We start from the raw sequence: 23,827 nt of genomic DNA, 5'->3' as shown, positions 1-23,827 counted from the left end.
CCAACCCATTGCTTTCACCCCCGTGATGAGATGAGACTGTTTGAGAGGGAAGGACGGCAGCGAGGCCCCCCAAGCCCCTCCTTGGGGACAACTTTGGGGGTTTTGGTCCATTAAATGTCCTGGCCCTGGGACATCCCCTGCCCCGAGGCTGCCAAATCAATCCTGGGATGTGGATCAGCAGCACCGGCAGCCCCGGAAGGGAGGGAAGGGGAAAGAAGAGAAAAAGAGAAAAAAGGAAAAAGGGAAAAAAGGGAAGGAGAAGGTGGGAAAAGGGGGAAAAAGGGGGAAAAAAGGGGGAAAAAGGAAAGGAAAGGAAAGGAAAGGAAAGGAAAGGAAAGGAAAGGAAAGGAAAGGAAAGGAAAGGAAAGGAAAGGAAAGGAAAGGAAAGGAAAGGAAAGGAAAGGAAAGGAAAGGAAAGGAAAGGAAAGGAAAGGAAAGGAGGGAGGAGGGCTCAGCTCAGCTTCCCCCCGACAGCCACGGCTCGCCGGTAGAGCTCGGTGCCGCTGTCACACCCTGCCAGGGACACGCTGCGCTCGGCCAAGGGGCTGCGGCAGTGGGTGACAGTCCAGCGGCGCAGCCGCCGCCCTTCCTCCCGCTCCTCCTCCTCCTCCAGCCGCAGCAGGCTCTCTGCGGACGCACAGCCCCGCATGGCGGCCCCGGGGGCGCGGCGGGCCGGCAGCTCCAGCTGCTCGAAGGACTCCGTGGACAGGATGCTGTCCTCGCTGACGGCGCTGCCGGGCCGGGCGCGGGGCCCCTGCGGCAGCGCCACCTCCCCAAAACCCCCGATTGCGCTCTCGAGGGGGGTCCCGGGGGGCTCGGCGCTGCCCCCCGAGGAGGAGAATTTGCCGTTGTGTTTGAGGATTCCTTTCCTGCGGGCCGGCAGCCCCTGCGGGGCCGGGCAGGGCTCGGCGAACACGGGCCCGTCCAGGTCCAGGCTCGCCGCGTCCAGAACATCCCCGGACTCGCTGCACTCGAGGGATGAGTAATAGCCCGACTCCCTGGCCGAGGGTTTCTTCAGGATTCCCTTCCTGGGCGCTGCCGCCGCTGTTCCGGGGGGCGGCAGGAGCCGGGACAGCCCCGCGGGGGGACCCTCGCCACCCTCCCCGGGGCTGGGCGCCTTCTGCTCCACAGAGTTCCTCTTCTTCAGGATGCCCTTGGGCCGCTTGAGGACGGACTTGGAGGGGTTCTCCGGCCCCGGGGGCGCCTCCTGAAGGGCCTGCGAGATGTCGTTCTCCTTCTTGGACTTCTTGAGGGAGCGCTGGCGCTCCAGGGCCGCGCCGGGCAGGTGCTGCTTGAGGAAGCAGCGCACCTTGGAGCCGTTGTCCAGCAGCGGGCGGGAGGAGCGGCGCAGCCACTCGGCCACCGAGGCCAGCGGGGACTCGCCGTCCCGCAGCAGCTCCTCCTGCTCGCCCAGGGCCGTTCTGTAGCCCCAGTTGACCCACCAGTGCGTGGCGATGTCCTCGATGGTGGCGCGGCGCTCGGGGTTCACCATCAGCATCCAGCGGATCAGCCCGCAGGCGTCTGGGGAGGGACGGGAGGGGACACGGGGAAAGGACAGGTCAGGCATGGCAGGGGACATGGGGAAGGGACAGGAGGGGACACGGGGAAGGACAGGTCAGGCACAGGAGGGGACGGGTCAGGCATGGCAGGGGACATGGGGAAGGGACAGGAGGGGACACGGGGAAGGGACAGGTCAGGCATGGCAGGGGACATGGGGAAGGGACAGGAGGGGACACGGGGAAGGACAGGTCAGGCACAGGAGGGGACGGGTCAGGCACGGCAGGGGACACGGGGAAGGGACAGGAGGGGACACGGGGAAGGGACAGGTCAGGCAAGGGAGGGGACACAGGCACAGGAGGGGACATGGGGAAGGGATGGGGACAGGTCAAGCATGGCAGGGGACATGGGGAAGGGACAGGAGGGGACACGGGAGGGGACAGGGACAGGTCAGGCATGGCAGGGGACAGATCAGGCATGGCAGGGGAATTGGGGAAGGGACAGGTCAGGCACAGGAGGAGACATGGGGAGGGACAGGAGGGGACACGGGGATGGGACAGAGACAGGTCAGGCACGGGAGGGGACACAGGAAGGGACAGGAGGGGAGATGGGGAAGGGACAGGACAGGCACAGAAGGGGACACAGGGAAAGGACAGGTCAGGCATGTAAGGGGACAGGGGAAGGGACAGGGACAGGTCAGGCACAGAAAGGGACACGGGGAAGGGACAGGTCAGGCACAGGAGGAGAGATGGGGAGGGGCAGGAAGGGACACGGGAATGGGACAGGTCAGGCACGGAGGGGACACAGGGAAGGGGGGACACACACAGGGGGATGGGGGTGTCCCTACCTGAGAGCTTTGTGGGCTCCCGGTAGTCCCCGCTCGTGATCTGCTTGACCAGAGTTTTGTAGTCGTGGCCATCAAAGGGCATCGTGCCATGGACCAGGATGTAGAGCAGGACACCCAGGGACCAGCTGTCCACCTGAGAAAGGGACACAGGAGCCTGGAGGGGACAGCAGGACCGGCTGTCCTTGTCCCCATCCCACCAATGTCCCATCAGGACTCCCAGGATGGCAGCAGCTCCAGGGAAGGGACAGTGTGAGGCAGCACCCCAGCACACCTCTCACAGACATCTTTTATGGAAAATCCTTTCCTTGGGATTTTTCCTCCTGAGAAACTGAGAGGCCTCAGGAACAAAATGCAAACAATGGTTATCTGCTGCTGTGGGATGCAACAGGTGCATCTGGGATTGGATCATGTGGTTGTTTCTAATTAATGGCCAATCACAGTCAGCTGGCTTGGACACAGAGCCTGAGCCACAAACCTTTGTTATCATTCCTTCTTATTCTATTCTTAGCCAGCCTTCTGATAAAATCCCTTCTTCCATTCTTTTAGTATAGTTTTAATATAATATATACCATAAAATAATAAATCAAGCCTTCTGAAACACGGAGTCAGATCCTTGCCTCTTCCCTCATCCTCGGACCCCTGTGAACACCATCACACACCCCCAGCAACCCCACAGTGCCGGGTTTAGGGGTCCTGTTACCCCAAAATGCACTGGGAAAGCCCCAGAGCCATCCCCACCCCGCAGGGAGGCAGAACCCACCTCAGGGCCCTTGTAGGGGCGCCCGTTGATGATCTCGGGGGACGCGTACAGGGGGCTGCCGCAGTACGTCTGCAGGAGCTTGTCCTGCTGGAACACGTTGGACAGCCCGAAATCTGCGATCTGGGGGGGCAAACACACCTGTCAGCCAGCCCCATGCCCAAAGTCCCCTTTCCCAAAGCTTCTTTTCCCAACGTTCCCTTTCCCAAGTTCCCCTTTCCTAAAGACCCATTTCTCAAGTTCCCCTTTCCAAAGTTCCCCTTTCTCAACAAAGTTCCCCTTTCCCAAGTTCCTCTTTTCCAAAGCCCCCTTTCCCAAACTCCCCTTTCCTAAAGCCCCCTTTCCCAAGTTCCCCTCCCCAAGTTCCTCTTTGCCAAAATCTCCTTTCCCAAAGTTCCCCTTTCCCAAGTTCCTCTTTCCCAAAGCCCCTTTCCCTAAGCTCCCTTTCCCAAATTCCCCTTTCCCAATTTCCCCTTCCCTGAAGTCCCCTTTCCCAAAGTCTCCTTTCCAAAGTTCCTCTTTCCCAAAGTCTCCTTTTCTTAAGTTCCTCTTTCCCAAGTTCCCCTTTCCTAAAGCCCTAAAGACTTTCCCAAAGCCCCCTTTTCCCAAGTTCCCCAAGGCTCCAAGTTCCTGGAGCTCTCCAGGGATGACCCTGCTCCAAACCCCCTCAGCCTGTTTCTCCACCCCTGATCTCGCTCCTGCTGCTCTCTGCCTCCCAAAAACGTCAATTCAGGAGCTGCCCCGTGGCCCTGGCAGCAGGAGCAGGGCGGGGAGATGAGGCTGGAAGCGCTTCCAGGCTCTCCTCCAGGAGAGCAGAGTGAGGAAATGAGGGTGGAAAGGCTTCCAGGCTCTCCCGCAGCTCATTCCCTGTCCCCCCAGGCTGCAGCGGTCCCCACCTCGCCCAGGTGCTCATTATCCTCATTAGAGCTGGCACCTCCCAGCCAGCAGGAGCTTCCCTGGCTGCCCTCGAGCTCCCAATTACTAAATTATCCCTGGTGGAGATAAACCCCGTTATCAGTGACCGCGGGGATGCCCAGGTCAGGCTGTGCCCTTCCTCCTGGGCAGAAATCACCACTGGGGAAGCTGGGATTTCCTGGCAGGAAAAGAGCCAGTGCTGATCTGGGCATTCAGAATTTGATAATTTGCCCTTCTCTTCCAGCCAGAGCTGATCTGGGCATTCAGAGTTTGCCCTTCTCATCCAGCTGATTTGGGCACTCAGAATTTGGCCCTCTCATCCAGCCAGAGCTGGTCCGGGCACTCAGAATTTGATAATTTGCCCTTCTCATCCAGCCAGTGCTGATCTGAGCACTCAGAATTTTCCCTTCTCATCCAGCCAGTGCTGATCTGGGCACTCAGAATTTGCCCTTCTTTGCCAGTGCTGATCTGGGCACTCAGAATTTGCTCTTCTCATCCAGCCAGTGCTGATCTGGGTGCTCAGACTTTGCCCTCTTATCAGCAGATAATATCTGCTAAAGCCAATATCAGTTATGGCTCCACCACATCTGCCAGGCTCTGCCAGCTCTCCACAGCATCCCATGGGTGCCAGAGCTCAGTGCCCCGAGGGCACTGAGGCCCTGTGGACACCTCCAGGCTGGGCAGCTCCCCCAGGCCCCTCACCTTGATGTTCCCGTTGGCATCCAGCAGGATGTTCTCCAGCTTCAGGTCCCGGTGCACGATCCCGTTCTGCGGGAGAGAAGGGGTTAATGCGGGCAGGGCTGGAGGCAGGGAAAGTCCTGGAGGTCACTGCCGGGCAGGGCAGGGCAAACTGGAGCCACAAACAGCCCGGGCGTGGCCCTGGCATGGGTGGCCCAGCCTGGGTGGCACCAGCTGGGCAGCGGGAGCAGGGAGGCGCCTGCACCTCCTCCATTGTCACCAGCTGTGCCAGCACGCGGTGCCAGCCCCACCTGGGCACAGCTCCTGCTCGGGCAGGGCCTGCTGTGCCCAGAGGAGAGAGCTTTCAATCTGGTTTGGGGTCGGGAGCTGCTCTGTCACCCCCTGCTCCCACCGAGGGCTGGGCACAGCCTTGGAGTGTCCTACAGGGAGACCCTGGGGCTGGAGGGTCCTGCCAGGGCATCACCCACACCTGGGGAGGGTCCTGTCAGGAGGGTCCTGCCAGGGCATTGTCAACAGCCCCAGGGAGGGTCCTGCAAGGGCTCCATTCACAGCCTGGGGAGGGTCCTGCCAGGGCATCACCCACAGGCTGGGGAGGGTCCTGCAGCTTCACACTCCAATCAGGAACAGGACAGGTGACCCGAACAGGACAGGTGACCCAATCAGGACAGGTGACCCGAACAGGACAGGTGACCCAATCAGGACAGGTGACCCAGGCTTGGCTTCCAGCCCCGAGGGCAGCTCTGGGCGGCGTCTCCGTCTGCTAGGGAGGGAGGGGAGGTGACAGTGCCAGGCCGGGTTGGGAGGGAGGTGACAGTGCCAGGCCGGGTTGGGAGGGGAGGTGACAGTGCCAGGCCGGGTTAGTCACCCTCACACCGCAGCAGCCAAGAGCGCCCAAAAGCTGCCGGGGCACTGCCACACCCTCGGGACTCGAGGCAGGATCAACCCTTGTGTGGGGAAGGTGGAGAGGCACAAGCTGCTCTCAGCTCCCGTGCGGCTGCAGGGAGGAGACCTGGGGAGCACATCCAGCAGGGCAACCATCGAGAATCCAGCAGGAAGAGCACTCAGGAGCCCATCCCTCCAGGAAAACATCAGGAAACCATCGTGAGGAGGGCTCAGGAGCCCATCCCACAGGGAAACCATTGGGAATCCATTGGGAGAAGGGTTCAGGAGCCCAGCCAGCCATTCTTCCTCTGGGAAACCACCAAGAGGAGGGCTCAGGAGCCCATCCAGTCAGGAAACCATAGCAAGAAGAACCCAGGAGTCCATCCCACCAGAAAACCCTTGGGAACCCATCAGGAGGAAGGTTCAGGAGCCCATCCAGCCCAGAATCCATTGGGAGGAGCACCCAGGAGCCCATCCAGCTGGGAAACCATCAGGAGGAGGGCTCAGGAGCCCATCCAGCCTGGAATCCATCGGGAAACCATTGGGAGGAGGGTTTGGGAGCCCATCCAGCCAGGACACCATTGGCAGGAGGGCTCAGGAGCCCATCCAGCCCAGAATCCATCAGGAGGAGCACCCAGGAGCCCATCCAGCCACTCTTCCTCTGGGAAACCATCAGGAGGAGGGCTCAGGAACCCATCCAGCCCAGAATCCATTGGGAGGAGCACCCAGGAGCACATCCAGCCAGGAAACCATTGGGAAACCATCAGGAAGAGCACTAGGGAGCCCCTTCCACAGGGGAACCATTGGGAAACCATCACGAGGAGCACCCAGGAGCCCACCCAGCCTGGAATCCATCAGGAGGAGGGCTCAGGAGCGCATCCAGACACTCTTCCCCTGGGAAAGCCCCGGGAAGCCCTGGGCAGGGCAGTGCCACCCACCCTGTGGCACTGGTGCCACCCACCCCGTGGCACCGGTGTCCCCGTGTCACCGGTGTCCCCGTGTCACCCACCTTGTGGCAGTAGTAGACGGCGGACACGACCTGGCGGAAGAAGTGCCGCGCCTCCTGCTCCGAGAGCCGCTGCCTCTCGCTGATGTACTCGTACAGGTCGCCCTTGCTGGCGTATTCCATCACGATGACGATCTTGGCGCTGTTCTCAAACACTGCGGGAGGCAGGAAAGGGTTAAAAGGGACCCTCAAACCTCGTTAGGAGGTTCTGTCAATGAGCAGGTGGAGCTTTGGTTGACGCTAACACCAGTCCCTGCCTTCAGTCTTGGGTTAAACTGGGACCTGCAGGTCGGGGGGGGGGCATCAGAGCTGTCACCCACCCACAGCCCCCAGGGCCACCAGGGCTGCTGGCCCAGCAGCTGTGCCACCACCGAGGCTGTGCCACCGCCGAGGCTGTGCCACCGCTGAGGCTGTGCCACTGCTGAGGCTGTGCCACCGCCGAGGCTGTGCCACTGCTGAGGCTGTGCCACCACTGAGGCTGTGCCACCACCGAGGCTGTGCCACCACTGAGGTTCTGTGCCCCCACAGAGGTTGTACCACCATCAGCTGTGCCACCAACAAGGCTGTGGCACCATCAAGGCTGTGCCACCATAAAGGCTCTGCCACCACCAGCTGTGCCACCACAGTGGCTGTGCCACCACCAGATGTGCTAGCACAGCAGCTCTGCCACCACAGAAGCTGTGCCACCACCAAGGCTCTGCCATCATAAAGGCTGTGCCACCACCAGCTCTGCCACCACCGAGGCTGTGCCACCACAGGGGTTCTGTGCCACCACAGAGGCTCTGCCACCACTGGTTCTGAAAGCAGAAAGGCTGTGCCACCACTTGCTGTGCCACCACAGAGGCTCTGTGCCACCACCAGCTGTGCCACCATAAAGGCTCTGCCACCACAGAGGCTCTGTCACCACCATGGCTGTGCCACCACCAGGGCTGCTGGCACAGCAGCTGTGTCATCACCAGCTGTGCCACCCCCAGATATGCCACCACTGAGACTGGGGCCACCAGAAAGGCTCTACCACCACTCGCTGTGCCACCACCAGGACTCTGCCAGCACAAAGGCTGTGCCACCACCGAGGCTGTGGCACCACCGAGAGACTGTGCCACCACCGAGGCTCTGCCACCACCGTCTCTGTCCCCAGAGGCGACTCAGGCACGCTGTCTTTGCTGGAACCCCGCCAAGGGAAGGTGACAACACCGGCCCAGCCACGACCTTCCTGCCGTTCCCATCTCTCCCATAAAAGGCTCTGCCGGAGCCAGGAGCGACTTTTTGTTTTTTTGTTTTTTTTTTTTTTTTTTTTTTTTTTTTTTTTTTTTGTTTGGTTTTTTTTTTTTTTCCTGTTTGCGGCGAGGCAGAGCTCGGTGGTTTTGAATTCCTGTGAGTCAGCCCCGCAGCGGAGGAGCTGCCAGCCCTGCTCGCCTTTGTTTGCAGCACAAAAGGGCCCTGGATCCCTCACAGACACCGGCAGCAGGAGCACAGCCAGCCCCAGGAAAGGCTCAGCACAAGGATCTGCTAAGCCTGACCTAGCTGAGGGTTTAGGCTGAGTCTGGTTCTGGTTCGATTACCCCAAAGCCCAGCCCTGGCCATAAAGCCGAGCCCGGCAGCACCAGGAACTCTCCCAGCACCAGGAACTCTCCCAGCAGCTGTGGTTTGGTTTTCCAGTGCTCCAGGGGAGGGAATGAGGAGGACTGAGATTAAATTAAACCCTGCCTCAGGCTCAGGGCAGAGCCACGGAGATGCCAAAATCTCCGGGATGAACGCTGGGCACAGCCACGCTCAGCCCCTGCTCAGCCTCCCTGCACTGAGCCAAAAATCCTCATTTGTGAGCAGGGGCTAAATGTGGGTTTTGGAATCCACCAAAATCCACACGAGCAGGGGCTGAATGTCCAAAATCCACATTTGTGAGCAGGGAGCAGGGGTTAAATGTGGATTTTGGAATCCACCAAATTCCACATTTGAGAGCAGGGAGCAGGGGCTGAGTGTGGATTTTGGAATCCACCAGAATCCAAAAGGAGCAGTGGCTGAATGTCCAAAATCCACATTTGTGAGCAGGGAGCAGGGGTTAAATGTGGATTTTGGAATCCACCAAATTCCATGTTTGTGAGCAGGGAGCAGGGGTTAAATGTGGATTTTGGAATCCACCAAATTCCACATTTGACAGCAGGGAGCAGGGGCTGAGTGTGGATTTTGGAATCCACCAGAATCCACAAGGAGCAGTGGCTGAATGTCCAAAATCCACATTTGTGAGCAGGGAGAAGGGGCTGAGTGTCCAAAATCCACATTTTCCACTGGATTCCCTGTCTGGGAAGGAGGGGATGGGACAGGAAGGGCGATTCCTGGAGCAGGTATTTCCCCTCACTGGAGAAAAACCAAAAACACAGCCCAGGAACATCTGCATTGCCTGGGAGCGGCCAGGAACGGGGCCAGGTCCTGGAAGGGAGGAGAGGGCTGGGCTGAACCCACCCAAGATGAGCTAAACCCATCCAAACCGAGCCAAACCAGGCTAAACCCACCCACAATGAGCTAAACCCATCCAAACCCACCCAAACCGAGCCAAACCCACCCAAACTGAGGCAAACCCACCCAAACTGAGCTAAACCCATCCAAACCAAGCCAAACCAGGCTAAACCCACCCACGATGAGCTAAACCCATCCAAACCCACACAAACCCACCCAAACTGAGCTAAACCCATCCAAACCGAGCCAAACCCACCCAAACTGAGCTAAACCCACCCAAATCGAGCCAAACCAGGCTAAACCCACCCAAACCGAGCCAAACCCACCCAAACTGAGCCAAACCCACCCAAACTGAGCCAAACCCACCCAAATCGAGCTAAACCCATCCAAACCGAGCCAAACCCACCCAAACTGAGCCAAATCCACCCAAATCAAGCCAAATCAGGCTAAATCCACCCAAACCAAGCTAAACCCATCCAAACTGAGCCAAACCCACCCAAACTGAGCCAAACTCACCAAAACCGAGCCAAACCCACCCAAACCGAGCCAAATCCACCCAAACTGAGCCAAACCCACCCAAATCGAGCCAAACCCACCCAAACTGAGCCAAATCCACCCAAATTGAGCCAAATCAGGCTAAACCCATCCAAACCGAGCTAAACCCATCCAAACCGAGCCAAACCCATCCAAACTGAGCCAAACCCATCCAAACTGAGCCAAACCCACCCAAACCCACCCCAAGAGCCCCCCAGGGGTACCCAGCCCACTCCAGATGCTCGGATCATGGAAAGGGGAAGGGCGAGGAGGGCTCACCTTCGTGCACAGCGATGATGTGGGGGTGGTTGAGCGAGGACATGATCTCAATCTCCCTCCGGATGTGGACAAGGTCCTGCTCATCCTTGATTTTGTCCTTCCGGATGGATTTGATGGCCACCTGTGGGGGAGGAGCACGGAAGGGGCTGTGAGTTCCCAAAGAAGGGATTCCTCCCTCCCCTGTTCTGGGAAGGGCTCACAAACATCCCCAGCTCCATGGAAACAGCGCCCAAAAAGCCAAATTTATCCATTTGGGCTTTGTTCTTCCCAAATCCTGCTGCTGAAAACGAGGGGGAAGCTGCCACTGAGGGAAACCTGTGACAGCTCCTTGTTTTTGGGGGTCCTCCCCGTTAGCCCAGCTCTGATTTTTGGGGCTCCCCAAGATTCCTCTATCAGGTAACACAACCCTGATGTTTAGGGCTCTCCAAGACTCCTCCATCAGGCAGACCTGTTCCTGATTTTTTGGGGTTCCCTAAGCCTCCATCAGGCAGTACAGCCCTGATTTTTGGGGGCTCCTGAACCTTCTCCCAGGCAGCTGTGGTCCTGATTTTTGGGGCTCCCCAAGATTCCTCTATCAGGTAACACAGTCCTGATTTTTGGGGCTCCCTGAGCCTCCTCCTGGGTAGCCCAGACATGATTTGGGGGGGCTCCCCAGGACTTCTCCATCAGGCAGACCTGCTCCTGATTTTTGGGGTTCCTTGACCTCTATCAGGCAGCACAGCCCCGATTTTGGGGCTCCCCAGGACTCCTCCATCAGGTAACACAACCCTGATTTTTGGGGCTCCCCAAGCCTCCTCCCAGGTAGGCCAGCTCTGATTTTTTGGGGCTCTCCAAGACTCCTCCATCAGGCAGACCTGCCCCTGATTTTTGGGGTTCCCTGACCTTTATTAGGTAGCCCTGCCCTGACTTTTGGGGGCTCCTGAACCTTCTCTCAGGTAGTCCTGGTCCTGATTTTTGGGGCTACCTGAGCCTCCTCCATCAGGCAGACCTGCTCCTCATTTTTGGGGTTCCCTGCTCTCTATCAGGCAGCACAGCCCCGATTTTGGGGGCTCCCTGAGTGTCCTTCATCAGGTAACACAGCCCTGATTTTTGGAGGCTCCTCGAGCCTCCTTCCAGGTAGCCCAGCTCTGATTTTTGGGGCTCCCTGAACCTTCTCCATCAGGTAATACAACCCTGATTTCTGGGGCTCCCTGAGCCTCCTCCCAGGTAGCCCAGATGTGATTTTTGGGGTTCCCAAGGCTCCTCCATCAGGTAACATAGCCCTGACTTTTGGGGCTCCCCAAGATTCCTCTATCAGGTAACACAGTCCTGATTCTTGGGGCTCTCTGAGCCTCCTCTCAGGTAGCCCTGCTCCTGATTTTTTGGGGCTACCTGAGCCTCCTCCATCAGGCAGACCTGCTCCTCATTTTTGGGGTTCCCTGACCTCTATCAGGCAGCACAGCCCCGATTTTAGGAGCTCCCTGAGTGTCCTTCATCAGGTAACACAGCCCTGATTTTTGGGGATCTCTGAACCTCCTCTTGAGTAGCCCAGCCCTGACTTTTGGGGCTCCCCAAGATTCCTCTATCAGGCAGCCTTGCTCCTGATTTTTGGGGTTCCCTGACCTTTATCAGGCAGCACAGCCCTGATTTTTGGGGCTCCCTGAGCCTCCTCCTGGGTAGCCCAGACATGATTTTGGGGGGCTCCCCAGGACTTCTCCATCAGGCAGACCTGCTCCTGATTTTTGGGGTTCCTTGACCTCTATCAGGCATCACAGCCCCGATTTTGGGGCTCCCCAGGACTCCTCCATCAGGTAACACAACCCTGATTTTTGGGGCTCCCCGAGCCTCCTCCCAGGTAGCCCAGCTCTGATTTTTGGGGCTCTCCAAGACTCCTCCATCAGGCAGACCTGCCCCTGATTTTTGAGGTTCCCTGACCTTTATTAGGTAGCCCTGCCCTGACTTTTGGGGGCTCCTGAACCTTCTCTCAGGTAGTCCTGGTCCTGATTTTGGGGCCCCCTGCTCTCTATCAAGGCAGCACAGCCCTGATTTTGGGGGCTCCTGAACGTTCTCTCAGGTAGCCCTGGTCCTGATTTTTGGGGTTCCCTCACCCTCCATCAGGTAACACAACCCTGATTTTCGGGGGCTCCCCAAGATTCCTCCGTCAGGAATCACATCCTGGATTTTTGGGGCTCCCCCGAGCCTCCTCCCTCATCTCGCACATCCCTTCTCCCGATTTTTGAGCTTGGCATGGGTCGTGTCCTGCCTCAGGAATGTGCCCAGCTCGCAGAACTCGGGAGATAAAACAACAACCACAACAACAACAACCACAACAACAAACACAACAACAACAAACACAACAACAACAACCACAGCAGCCAATTCCTGACGTCAGGAAAAGCAATAAAACCCCACACCTCGCTTTTTTTTTTTCAGCCTCCAAACCACTTTATTTCTACGAGCAAGAGAGAAAGTTTGGGTGATAAAGCAGGAAGGGGGTGGGAGACCTGGAATTTTCCGGGTTTGCGTTTCCAACTTTTCCTCCACGAGGAGGAGGAGATTGAAAAGGGAGGAGAAAGAGGGGTAAGAATAGAACAGCCGCCCTCTAATCCCCTTTCAAAGGGGCTGCGGGCACACAAAGCGCTCCCAGGGCTGAATTTACAACTGAATCCAGCAGAACCTTTTCTTTTTTTTTTTTTTTTTTTTTTTTTTTTTTAATTTATTCTTTTTTTTTCTCCTCTTTTTTTCTCTTTTCCCCTCCCAGACAAGAATGCGGAACAGCTTTAATCCCGTCCAGGGAGCCTCGCTGCATCTCCCAGCAACGGGAGAGGGGCCCGGAGCCCCCGAGGTGGCTCTGAAAGGGGGGCTCAGGGTGGGCACCCCAAGTCCTTTTTTTGGCTCTAAATGCCATTTCTGTGGACCCAAATCCCATTCTTGTGGGAAACTTCATTTCTCTAGCTCCAAACCCCATTTATCTGGCAACAAGTCCCATTTTTATAGCCCCAAATCCCATTCTTATAGCCCCAAACCCCACTTTTTCTGGCCCCTAGCCCCACAGGTTTTAGCCCCAAACCCCATCTTTTTCTGACCCCAAATCCCATATCTGGTAACCCCAAACCCCATTTTTCTGTAGCCCCAAATCCTATTTTTCTGTAGCCCCAAAACTCATTTTAGTGGCCCCAAATCCCATTTTTCCGGCCCCAAATGCCATTTTTGTGGCCCCAAACCCCATTTTTTGTAGCCTCAAACCCCATTCTTCTGGCCCCAAACCCCATTTCTGTGGCCACAAGTCCCATTTTTTCTGGCTCCAAGTCCCATTTTTCCGGCCCCAAACCAAATCCCATTTCTGTACCTCCAGATCCCATTCTTGTAGCCCCAAACCCCATTTCTGTGGCCAAAAGTCTCATTTTTTTGCAGCCCCAAATCCCATTTTTTGTAGCCTCAAACCCCACTTTTTCTGGCCCCAAACTCCATTTTTCTGGCTCCAAGCCCCATCTTTCTGTAGCCCCAAACTCAATTCTTCTGGCCCCAAATGCCATTTTTCAACCCTCAAACCCCATTTTTTTTCTGGCCCCAAATCCCATATCTGTAACCCCAAACCCCATTTGTGTGGCCCCAAACCCCATTTTTCTTGCCCTAAACCCCATCTTTTCAGTAGCCCCAAATCCCATTTTTCTGGCCCCAAATCCCATTTCTGTACCCCCAAAACTCACTTTAGTGGCCCCAAATCCCATTTTTCTGGGCCCAAGTCAAATCCCATTTCTGTACCTCCAAATCCCATTTCTGTAGCCCCAAACCTCATTTTTCTGTCCCCAAACCCCGTTTTTATTGCCCCAAACCCTCATTTTTCTGGCCTCCCAAATCCCATTTTTGTGAACCAAGACCCCATTTTTTCTGGCCCCAAACCCTATATCTGTACCCCCAAATCCCATTTTTCTAGCCCCAAACCCCATATCTGTGGCCCTAAACCCTCAAATCTGTATCCCCAAATCCCATTTTAGTGTACCCAAATCCCATTTCTGTATCCCCAAACCCCATCTTTCTGGCCCCAAACCCCATTTCTGTACCCCCAAACCCCATTTTTCTGGTCCCAAACCCCATTTCTGTATCCCCAAATCCCATTTCTGTACCCCCAAACCCCATTTTTCTGGCCCCAAACCCCATTTCTGTACCCCCAAACCCTATTTTTCTGGCCCTAAACCCCTTTTTTTATGCACCAGACCCCATTTTTCTGGCCCCAAACCCCATTTTTGTCGTCCCAAAACTCATTTTAGCAGCCCCAAACCCCATTTCTGTATCCCCAAACCCCATTTTTCTGGCCCCAAACCCCTTTTTTTATGCACCAAACCCCATTTTTCTGGCCCCAAACCCCATTTCTGTACCCCCAAACCCCATTTTTCTGGTCCCAAACCCCATTTCTGTATCCCCAAATCCCATTTCTGTACCCCCAAACCCCATTTTTCTGGCCCCAAACCCCATTTTTCTGGTCCCAAACCCCATTTCTGTACCCCCAAATGCTGTTTTCCGTGCCCCAAACCCTATTTTTCTGCCAAATTCCATTTCTGTATCCCCAAACCCCATTTTTCTGGCCCCAAACCCCATTTTTCTGGTCCCAAACCCCATTTCTGTATCCCCAAATCCCATTTCTGTACCCCCAAACCCTATTTTTCTGGCCCTAAACCCCTTTTTTTATGCACCAGACCCCATTTTTCTGGCCCCAAACCCCATTTTTGTCGTCCCAAAACTCATTTTAGCAGCCCCAAACCCCATTTCTGTACCCCCAAATGCCGTTTTCCGTGCCCCAAATCCCATTTCTATGTCCCCAAACCCCATTTTTCTGGCCCAAACCCCATTTTTTATGCACCAAACCCCATTTTTCTTGCCCCAAACCCCATTTTTCTGGCCCTGAACCCCATTTTTCTGGCCCCAAACCCCATTTCTGTACCCCTAAACCCCATTTCTGTACCCCCAAACCCCATTTTTCTGGTCCCAAACCCCATTTCTGTACCCCCAAACCCCATTTTTCTGGCCCCAAGCTCCTTTTCTTATGTACCAAACCCCATTTTTCTGGCCCCAAACCCCATTTCTGTATCCCCAAATCCCATTTCTGTACCCCCAAACCCCATTTTTCTGGCCCCAAACCCCTTTTTTTATGCACCAAACCCCATTTTTCTGGCCCCAAACCCCATTTTTCTGGCCCCAAACCCCTTTTTTTATGCACCAAACCCCATTTTTCTTGCCCCAAACCCCATTTTTCTGGCCCTGAACCCCCTCAGCCAGGGCAGGCCTTGCCCTGCAGGATCCCTCGCGCGGATCCAGCGGACTCTGCCCAGCACAAGTTCAACAACCCCGGCCCAGGTTTCTTTTTAAAGCGATTCCGAAAGTGTTTAACGCTTCTGGGAAAGCCAGCCAGGTGTTCAGGTGGTTTTTTCCCCCCGACCTTTGCTTTGCGGGTTAAATTTTAACAATATTTTCATTGCTGCCCCAGTGCCCTGAGCCTTGCAGATCCTTCCTGCAGCCTCCCAGTTCCCGCTGCCTCCTGCAAAGCCGGGCACGCTGCCCACAGCCAAAGTTTTGGGGCATTTTGGGGCATTTTGGGGCATTTTAGGAGCATTTTGGGGCATTTTAGAGCATTTTGGGGCATTTGGACCATTTTGGAGAATTTCCTTGCTGCCTCCTACAAAGCCTGACACCCAGCCCAGCAGCCAAAATTTTGGGGCGTTTTGGAACATTTTGGGGCATTTTGGAGCATTTTTTAGAGCATTTTTTAGAGCATTCCTTGCTGCCTCCTACAAAGCCTGGCACCCTTCCCAGAGCCAAAATTTTGGGGCATTTTGGACCATTTTAGGAGTATTTTGGGGCATTTTGGGGGCCATTTTGGGGCATTTCCTTTGTGCCTCCTGCAAAGCCTCAAGCCCTGCCCAGCAGCCAAAATTTTGGGGTATTTTGGACCATTTTAGAAGTGTTTTGGGGCATTTTAGAGTATTTTGGGGCATTTGGACCATTTTGGAGAATTTCCTTGCTGCCTCCTACAAAGCCTGACACCCAGCCCAGCAGCCAAAATTTTGGGGCGTTTTGGAGCATTTTGGGGCATTTTAGAGCATTTTAGGAGCATTTCCCCAGCAGCCAAAATTTTGGGGCATTTTAGAGCATTTTGGGGCATTTCCGTGCTGCCTCCTGCAAAGCCTCAAGCCCTGCCCAGCAGCCAAAATTTTAGGGCGTTTTGGAACATTTTGGGGCATTTTAGAGCATTTTTGGAGCATTTCCTTGCTGTCTTCTGCAAAGCCCGACACTCAGTCCAGCAGCCCAAAATTTTGGGGTATTTTGGAGCATTTTGGAGCTTTTTTTTTTGGGGGGGGGGGCATTTTGGAGTATTTCCTTGCTGCCTCCTGCAAAGCCTGACACCCAGCCCAGCAGCCAAAATTCTGGGGCATTTTGTAGCATTTTGTAGCATTTTGGGGCATTTTGGGGCATTTTAGGAGCATTTTGGGGCATTTAGGAGCATTTGGGGGCATTTTGGGGCATTTCCTTGCCGTCTCCTGCAAAGCCTCAAGCCCTGCCCAGCAGCCAAAATTTTAGGGCGTTTTGGAACATTTTGGGGCATTTTAGAGCATTTGGAGCATTTTTAGAGCATTTTTTAGAGCATTCCTTGCTGCCTCCTGCAAAGCCTCAAACCCTGCCCAGCAGCCAAAATTTTGGGGCGTTTTGGACAATTTTGGGACATTTTGGAGCATTTTTAGAGCATTTTTTAGAGCATTCCTTGCTGCCTCATGCAAAGCCTGACACCCTTCCCAGAGCCAAAATTTTGGGGCATTTTGGACCATTTTAGCAATATTTTGGGGCATTTTGGGAGTATTTTAGGAGCATCTAAAATACTCAGCCTCTCACACCCCCAAAACTCCCCGAGCAAGAACCACAATCCATGAAACAGCTCCAGGAGGTGCCCCTGGCTGGATCCACCATTTATTATCCCAAAATTGTGACCCCCAGGCACAGCTGGAGCTGCCCCATCTCCCCCAGGGGCGCCAAGCAGGGATTTGTTCCCAAATTTTCCCTGCCCAAAGGGGTTTGGGAGCAGAGGGAGGAGAAAAGGCCACCCTGGAGCTGGGGACAGGGGAAACAGCCCAGAAATGCCCCTGGAGCTCGGGAATGCTTTCCAAGGCAAAAAATAAAAAAAAAAAAAATTGATTTGAAATTTAATTTTTGCGGGGCAGAACAGGTATTTTCAGCAGCTGCTGAAAGATTCATGAACACAACCCCCCAGGCAGCGCTTCAGAAGTTGTTCCGGACTGCTTGGGGAAATTGGGATTTAAATCGGGATTTAAATCGGGATTTGAATCGGGATTTGAATCGGGATTTGAATGCAGCCTGGGAGGGAGCAGGGCTGAGATCAAAGGAGGCTCTGGGATATTCCAGGCGCTGCTTTCCCGGCCCCGGGTGGCGTTGGTGACACCGGGAGGGTCCCACGGGAGGTCCCCGAGCGCGTTTGGCTTGGCTGAGGGCCAGGGGTGGGAAAAACTCCGGGATGGGAGGGAAAAAAGAGCCCCGAGGGTGCGAACAGGTGGGGAAAGGGAGGGGGAAAAGGGAAGGGAAATAGAAAAGAAAGGGGAAGAGAGAAAGGGAAGGATGGAAAAAAAAAAAAAAAAAAAGGGAAGGGGAAAAATGAAAAGGGAAGGGAAAAATACAAATGAAAAGGGAAGGGGGGAAAATAAAAAGGGAAAGGGAAAATAAACGGGAAGGGGGGAAAATAAAAAGGGAAGAGGGAAAAATAAAAAGGGAAGGGGGAAAAATAAAAAGGGAAGGGGGAAAAATAAAAAGGGAAGGGGGAAAAATAAAAAGGGAAGGGGAAAATAAAGGGGAGGGGAAAAATAAAAGGGAAGGGGGAAAAATAAAGGGGAAGGGGAAAAATAAAAAGGGAAGGGGAAAAATAAAAAGGGGAGGGGGAAAATAAAGGGGAAGGGGGAAAATAAAAAGGGAAGGGGAAAAATAAAAAGGGAAGGGGAAAAATAAAAAGGGGAGGGGGAAAATAAAGGGGAAGGGGGAAAATAAAAAGGGAAGGGGAAAAATAAAAAGGGAAGGGGAAAAAATAAAAAGGGAAGGGGAAAAATAAAAAGGGAAGGGGAAAAATAAAAAGGGAAGGGGAAAAATAAAAAGGGAAGGGGGAAAATAAAAAGGGAAGGGGAAAAATAAAGGGGAGGGGAAAAATAAAAGGGAAGGGGGAAAATAAAAAGGGAAGGGGAAAAATAAAAAGGGAAGGGGGAAAATAAAAAGGGAAGGGGAAAAATAAAGGGGAGGGGAAAAATAAAAGGGAAGGGGGAAAATAAAAGGGAAGGGGAAAAAATAAAAAGGGAAGGGGGGAAAATAAAAAGGGAAGGGGGGAAAATAAAAAGGGAAGGGGGAAAATAAAAGGGGAAGGGGGAAAATAAAGGGGAAGGGGGAAAATAAAAGGGAAGGGGGAAAAATAAAAGGGAAGGGGGAAAAATAAAAAGGGAAGGGGGAAAATAAAAAGGGAAGGGGAAAATAAAAAGGGAAGGGGAAAAATAAAAAGGGAAGGGGAAAATAAAAGGGAAGGGGAAAAATAAAAAGGGAAGGGGAAAAATAAAGGGGAAGGGGAAAAATAAAAAGGGGAGGGGGAAAAATAAAAAGGGAAGGGGGAAAAATAAAAGGGAAGGGGGAAAATAAAGGGAAGGGGAAAAATAAAGGGAAGGGGGAAAAATAAAAAGGGAAGGGGAAAAATAAAAAGGGAAGGGGAAAAATAAAAGGGAAGGGGGAAAATAAAGGGAAGGGGAAAAATAAAGGGGAAGGGGAAAAATAAAAAGGGAAGGGGGAAAAATAAAAAGGGAAGGGGAAAAATAAAGGGAAAGAAAAAAGGAGAAAGTAAAAAAGGGGGAAAGTAAAAAAGGGGGAAAGTTAAAAAGGGGGAAAGTTAAAAAGGGGGGAAAGTTAAAAAGGGGGGAAAGTGAAGAAAAAGGGGAAAGTAAAAGAAAAGGGGGAAAGTAAAAATAAAAGGGGGAAAGTAAAAATAAAAGGGGGAAAGTAAAAATTAAAGGGGGAAAGTAAAAATAAAAGGGGGAAAGTAAAAATAAAACAGGGGAAAGTAAAAGAAAAAGGGGAACGTACAAAAAAAGAGAAAGTAAAGAAAAAAAGGGGGAAGTACAAAAAGAAAAAAGGGAAAGTACAACAAAAGGAGAAAGGGAAGGGGAAAAAAAAGAGAAGGGGGGAAAAAGGGAAGGGGGAAAAAAAAGGGGGAGGAAAACCAAGCAGAGATTCCCTCCCCAGCTGATATCGCAGGGATGTTTGTAAGGATTGGGAAAGGCGCTGAGCAGAAGCATCACCTCAGATAAAGGATTCCTTACAGGGAAAATAAAAGGGATTTTTCCCAGACAAATAATTCATGGAAGTCCCAAAACATCCTCCAGCTGCAGGAGCCTGGAATTTCCTGTCACCTTCCGAGCAAACCCGCCCGCTCCGAGCGCAGGGATTTGAAAATTCAGAGAGGAACGAGAAATGCAGGGGCTAAAACGAGCTGGATCAACACCCAACGCCTCTGTCAGAGGCAAAAAATCCAAAAAATCCGCGTGGATGGAGCAGCTCCAGCTTTTCAGCCCCAATTTTCACATTTTGGGAAGCGAAAACCACTCGGGGAAGGAGCAGAACAACAACAGAACTCGGGATAAAGCTGCGGATGAACCCGGCTCGGAAATGCTGAAGGAATTTGTGGGGAGAGGAGAGAATTTGTGGTTTGGAGCCTCCTGCTCCTCCAGCGGGCCGGGGAGGGGCTGCCGAGCAGAAAATTTGATTTTGCGGCCCGTGGGTCGGATTTGCATGAAAACAGAGCGATCCCGAGGGGTTTGCAGGGAGAATTCGCGCAGGGAACGGAGATTTCCGAGCTGCAGGTGCGGGCAGGGAAGGGAAAGGAGAATTTGCTCGCCCATGCCGAGGGAAGGAGGGATCCCTGCAGCTCTGGGGGTGGAAGTTGCATTTCCAGGCCCTGATTATGCAGCAAAGCAGCGGCTCGGATGGGCAGAGCTGCTTTCGGAGCTGGTTTTATCAAGATCATAATTTCGTCAAGGAAAACTCGCGGATTCGCGGCTTTTCCCCTGGCAGGGCCAGTCCCGCCTCTCGCAGCTCTCCCTCCCTGCTCAGGCCGGGCTGCGAGGGGTTTTGGGGTCCCTCGCACCCTTCGAGGCTGGGGATTCACGGCTGAGGTGGAATCCTTGCAGATTCCCGCAGGACAGAGCAGCACAGGGGGTTCCTGGGGGTTCAGTAGCGGGGATTCAATCCTGAGGGTTCAGTCCTGGGGGTTCCATTTTTGAGGTTCAGTTTTTGGGGTTCAGTCCCGGGGATTCAATCCCTGGGGTTTCAGTCCTGGGGGTTCCATTTTTGGGATTCAGTCCTGGGGGTTCCAATTTTGGGGTTCAATCCTCGGAGTTCAATCCCAGGGGATTCGATCCCAGGGGTTCCGATTTCCGGGGTTCAACCCTGAGGGTTCAATCCTGGGGGTTCCTATTTTGGGGTTCAATCCTGGGGGTTCCATTTTTGAGGTTCAGTTTTTGGGGTTCAGTCCCGGGGATTCAATCCCAGGGGGTTCAGTCCTGGGGGTTCCATTTTTGGGATTCAATCCTGGGGGTTCCAATTTTGGGGTTCAATCCTCGGAGTTCAATCCCAGGGGATTCGATCCCAGGGGTTCCGATTTCCGGGGTTCAACCCTGAGGGTTCAATCCTGGGGGTTCCATTTTTGAGGTTTAGTTTTTGGGGTTCAGTCCCGGGGATTCAATCCCTGGGGGTTCAGTCCTGGGGGTTCCATTTTTGGGATTCAATCCTGGGGGTTCCATTTTTGGGGTTCAATCCTCGGAGTTCAATCCCAGGGGATTCAATCCCCGGGGTTCCAATTCCCGGGGTTCAACCCTGAGGGTTCAATCCTGGGGGTTCCATTTTTGAGGTTCAGTTTTTGGGGTTCAGTCCCGGGGATTCAATCCCTGGGGGTTCCATTTTTGGGATTCAATCCTGGGGGTTCCTATTTTGGGGTTCAATCCTGGGGGTTCCATTTTTGGGATTCAATCCTGGGGGTTCCATTTTTGGGGTTCAATCCTCGGAGTTCAATCCCAGGGGATTCAATCCCCGGGGTTCCAATTCCCGGGGTTCAACCCTGGGGGTTCGATCCCGGGGATTCAATTTTTGGGGTTCAGTCCTGGGAGCTCAATCCCGGGGGGTTCAACGCTGGGTGTTTAACCCTGGGGGTTCAACACTGGATGTTCCATTTTTGGGATTCAATCCTGGGGGTTCAATTTTTGGGGTTCAATCCTCGGAGTTCGATCCCAGGGGTTCCGATTCCCGGGGTTCAACCCTGGGGGGTTCAATCTTTGGGATTCAATCCTGGGAGTTCACTCCCGGGGGTTCAATTACCGGGGTTAAACCCTGGGTGTTCCATCCTGGGGGGTTCCCTTTTTGGTGTTCAGTCCTGAGGGTTCAATTTTTGGGGTTCAACCCTGAATGTTCAGTCCTGGCGGTTCCGTTTTTGCCGTTCAACCCCCTTTTCCCCGAGGAAATCTGAGCCGGGCTGAGCCAGAGCCGCTCTCCCGCAGCGGCCTGGGGTGAGTCAGGATTTTGGCGAGCCCGGCTGCGCGCTGGGTGCCCCGCACCGTGAGAAAGGCAAACGCAGGGTGAGAGGAAGGGGAAAACCCTTCAGCCCGAGAGCGCTGTTTGCTTTGGCGGCCGCGTCCCCGCCCGCTCCTTCCCCCAGGAAGCGGCGCCGCGGTCAAGTGGGCGAGAGGAGCCGCAGCCCCCCGGGAGGAGCGGGGCGAGACCCTCGGGGGTGCCCCCGGCCCCGCTGGGACCCCCCTGAAGCACGGCCGGGGCAGAGGCGCAGCTTCCCGCGGGCTGCGGGGGCAGCGGGGCCCGGCCGGGGCTGCGGAGAGACGGGAGCGGCGGCACCGGGGAGGAACCGGGGGAGGAACCAGGCCGGGAATGCACCGGGGGCTTCACCGGGCCGGGAATGCACCGGGGATGGACCGGGAATGCACCGGGGGATGCACCGGGGGATGTACTGGGGGATGCACCGGGGGATGCACTGGGGGATGCACCGGGGGATGCACTGGGGGATGCATCGGGGAATGCAACAGGGGATGCACCGGGGACGAAATGCTCGGAGCGGGGGATGCGCGGGGGTCCGTGAGGATGCGCCGGGAACGGATTGAAGGGGAGAGCAGCGGAGGGGGAGGCAGCCGGGCCGGGCTGCGGGAAGAGGGGGCAGCTCGGGGACCGGTGAAAAACACGGCGGGGACACACCGGGAACAGAGAGGGACACACCGGGAACAGAGAGGGACACACCGAACCGGGGGGGGACACACCGAACCGGGGGGGACACACCGAACCGGGGGGGGACACACCGAACCGGGGGGGACACACCGAACCGGGGGGGGACACACCGAACCGGGGGGGGACACACGGACGGACGCACAGAACCCGGGGGGATACATCGAGGACGCCGAGGATGCCCCGGGGACAGAGGATGCTCAGAGACCCCTCACGGTGACAATGCCCCCCATGGGTGATCCTTACCAGCTTCCCGGAGCGCTCCCGAGCTTTCTTCACCTTCCCGTAGGTTCCTTTGCCCAGCGTTTCCAGGAACTCGTAGCGGTGCTTGAGGTTGTGCTTGTGGTGGTGCCGCTTCACCGCCTGCTTCTTCATCAGCGGCCGCGGCGATTTGATCAGCCCCTCGGCCAGCGAGGAACCGGGGCCGGCTCCGGGCCCTGCCGCCCGCTCCATCCCGATCCCGGCTCCGGCTCCGCCGCCTCCAAGCCCGGCCCGAGCGATAAAAGCGGCGGCGGCTCCGGCGGCCGCGCCCCCCCGCGCCCATTGGCGGCTGCCGGGGCCGCCCCGAGCGGGGCCGGGACGGGAACGGGGGGCAGGAGGCGGGGAGACCCCCAGGGGCAGCGCTGGGAATGGGGAAACCACGGGGGAAGGGGTGGGAGAGAGACGGGGAGCGCCCCGAAAAAAATTGAGGTGAAGGAAGGGGTGTGGAGAGTGGGGGAGAAGGAATTCAGGGGGCAAAGGGGGTGTAGAAAGGGGGGACAGAGGGAATCCAGGGGATAAAGGGGGGCAGAGAGGCGTGGAGAGAGGGGGCCGAAGGAATCCAGGGGGCAAAGGGGGGCACTGGGGTGAAATAGAAATGTGGAAAGGGGGGACAGAAGGAATTCAGGGCACAGAGGAGGGCACCGGGGTGTGGAGAGGGGGGCAAGAGGGAACCCAGGGCACAAAGGGGGTGTGGAGAGGGGGGCAGAGGGAATCCAGGGGGCAAAGGAGGGCGCGGGACCAAATCTCGGGGAAAAACTGCACCTAAACCCAGGGAAAAGCCACCCAAACCAGGGGAAAACTGCACCGAATTCCAGGGGAAAACTGCACCGAATCCCGGGGGGAAAACTGCACCCAAACTCAGGGAAAAACTGTACCCAAACCCAGGGGAGGACTGCACCAAATTCCAGGGAAAAACTGCACCAAATCCCGGGGGGAAAACTGCACCCAAACTCAGTGAAAAACTGCATTCAAACTCAGGGAAAAACTTCACCCAGACCCAGGGAAAAACGGCACCAAATTCCAGGGAAAAATTGCACCAGATCCTAGGGGAAAACTGCTTCCAAACCCGGTGAAAAACTGCACCCAAACCCAGGGAAGAACTGCGCCCAAACCCAATAAAAAACTGCATTCAAACTCAGGGAAAATCTGCACCAAATCCCAGGGAAAAACTGCACCAAATCTTAGTGAAAAACTGCACCAAATCCCAGGGTAAAACTGCACCGAATCCTAGGGAAAGACTGCACCAAATCCCAAGGAAAAATGGCCCCAAATGCCAGGGGAAGCCTGCACCAAATCCCAAGGAAAAACTGTAACAAAACCCAAGGAAAAATCGCCCAAACCCAGGGAAAAACTGCACCAAACCCCAGGGGAAAACTGCACTCAAACCCAGAGGAAAACTGCCCCA

General features: G+C 55.1%; 1 protein-coding gene across 1 annotated transcript; it reads right to left on the bottom strand.

The window, feature by feature from the left end:
• Positions 1-383: 383 nt before the first annotated feature.
• Positions 384-22,620, bottom strand: NUAK2 (NUAK family kinase 2). The gene is made up of 7 exons (XM_058819453.1): positions 22,408-22,620; positions 9,871-9,991; positions 6,607-6,758; positions 4,719-4,784; positions 3,105-3,224; positions 2,345-2,477; positions 384-1,521 (listed from the first exon to the last, which is right to left on the bottom strand). The coding sequence occupies exons 1-7, from the start codon at positions 22,612-22,614 to the stop codon at positions 452-454; spliced, it is 1,869 nt and encodes a 622-aa protein (XP_058675436.1). The 5' UTR covers positions 22,615-22,620; the 3' UTR covers positions 384-451.
• Between the last annotated feature and the right edge of the window lie 1,207 nt (positions 22,621-23,827).

The sequence above is a fragment of the Ammospiza caudacuta genome, chromosome 24 (assembly GCF_027887145.1).
Source record: "Ammospiza caudacuta isolate bAmmCau1 chromosome 24, bAmmCau1.pri, whole genome shotgun sequence".
NCBI lineage: Eukaryota > Metazoa > Chordata > Aves > Passeriformes > Passerellidae > Ammospiza > Ammospiza caudacuta.
The sequence above is the reverse complement of the archived record's forward strand: the minus strand, read 5'-3'. Positions and strand labels throughout refer to the sequence as shown.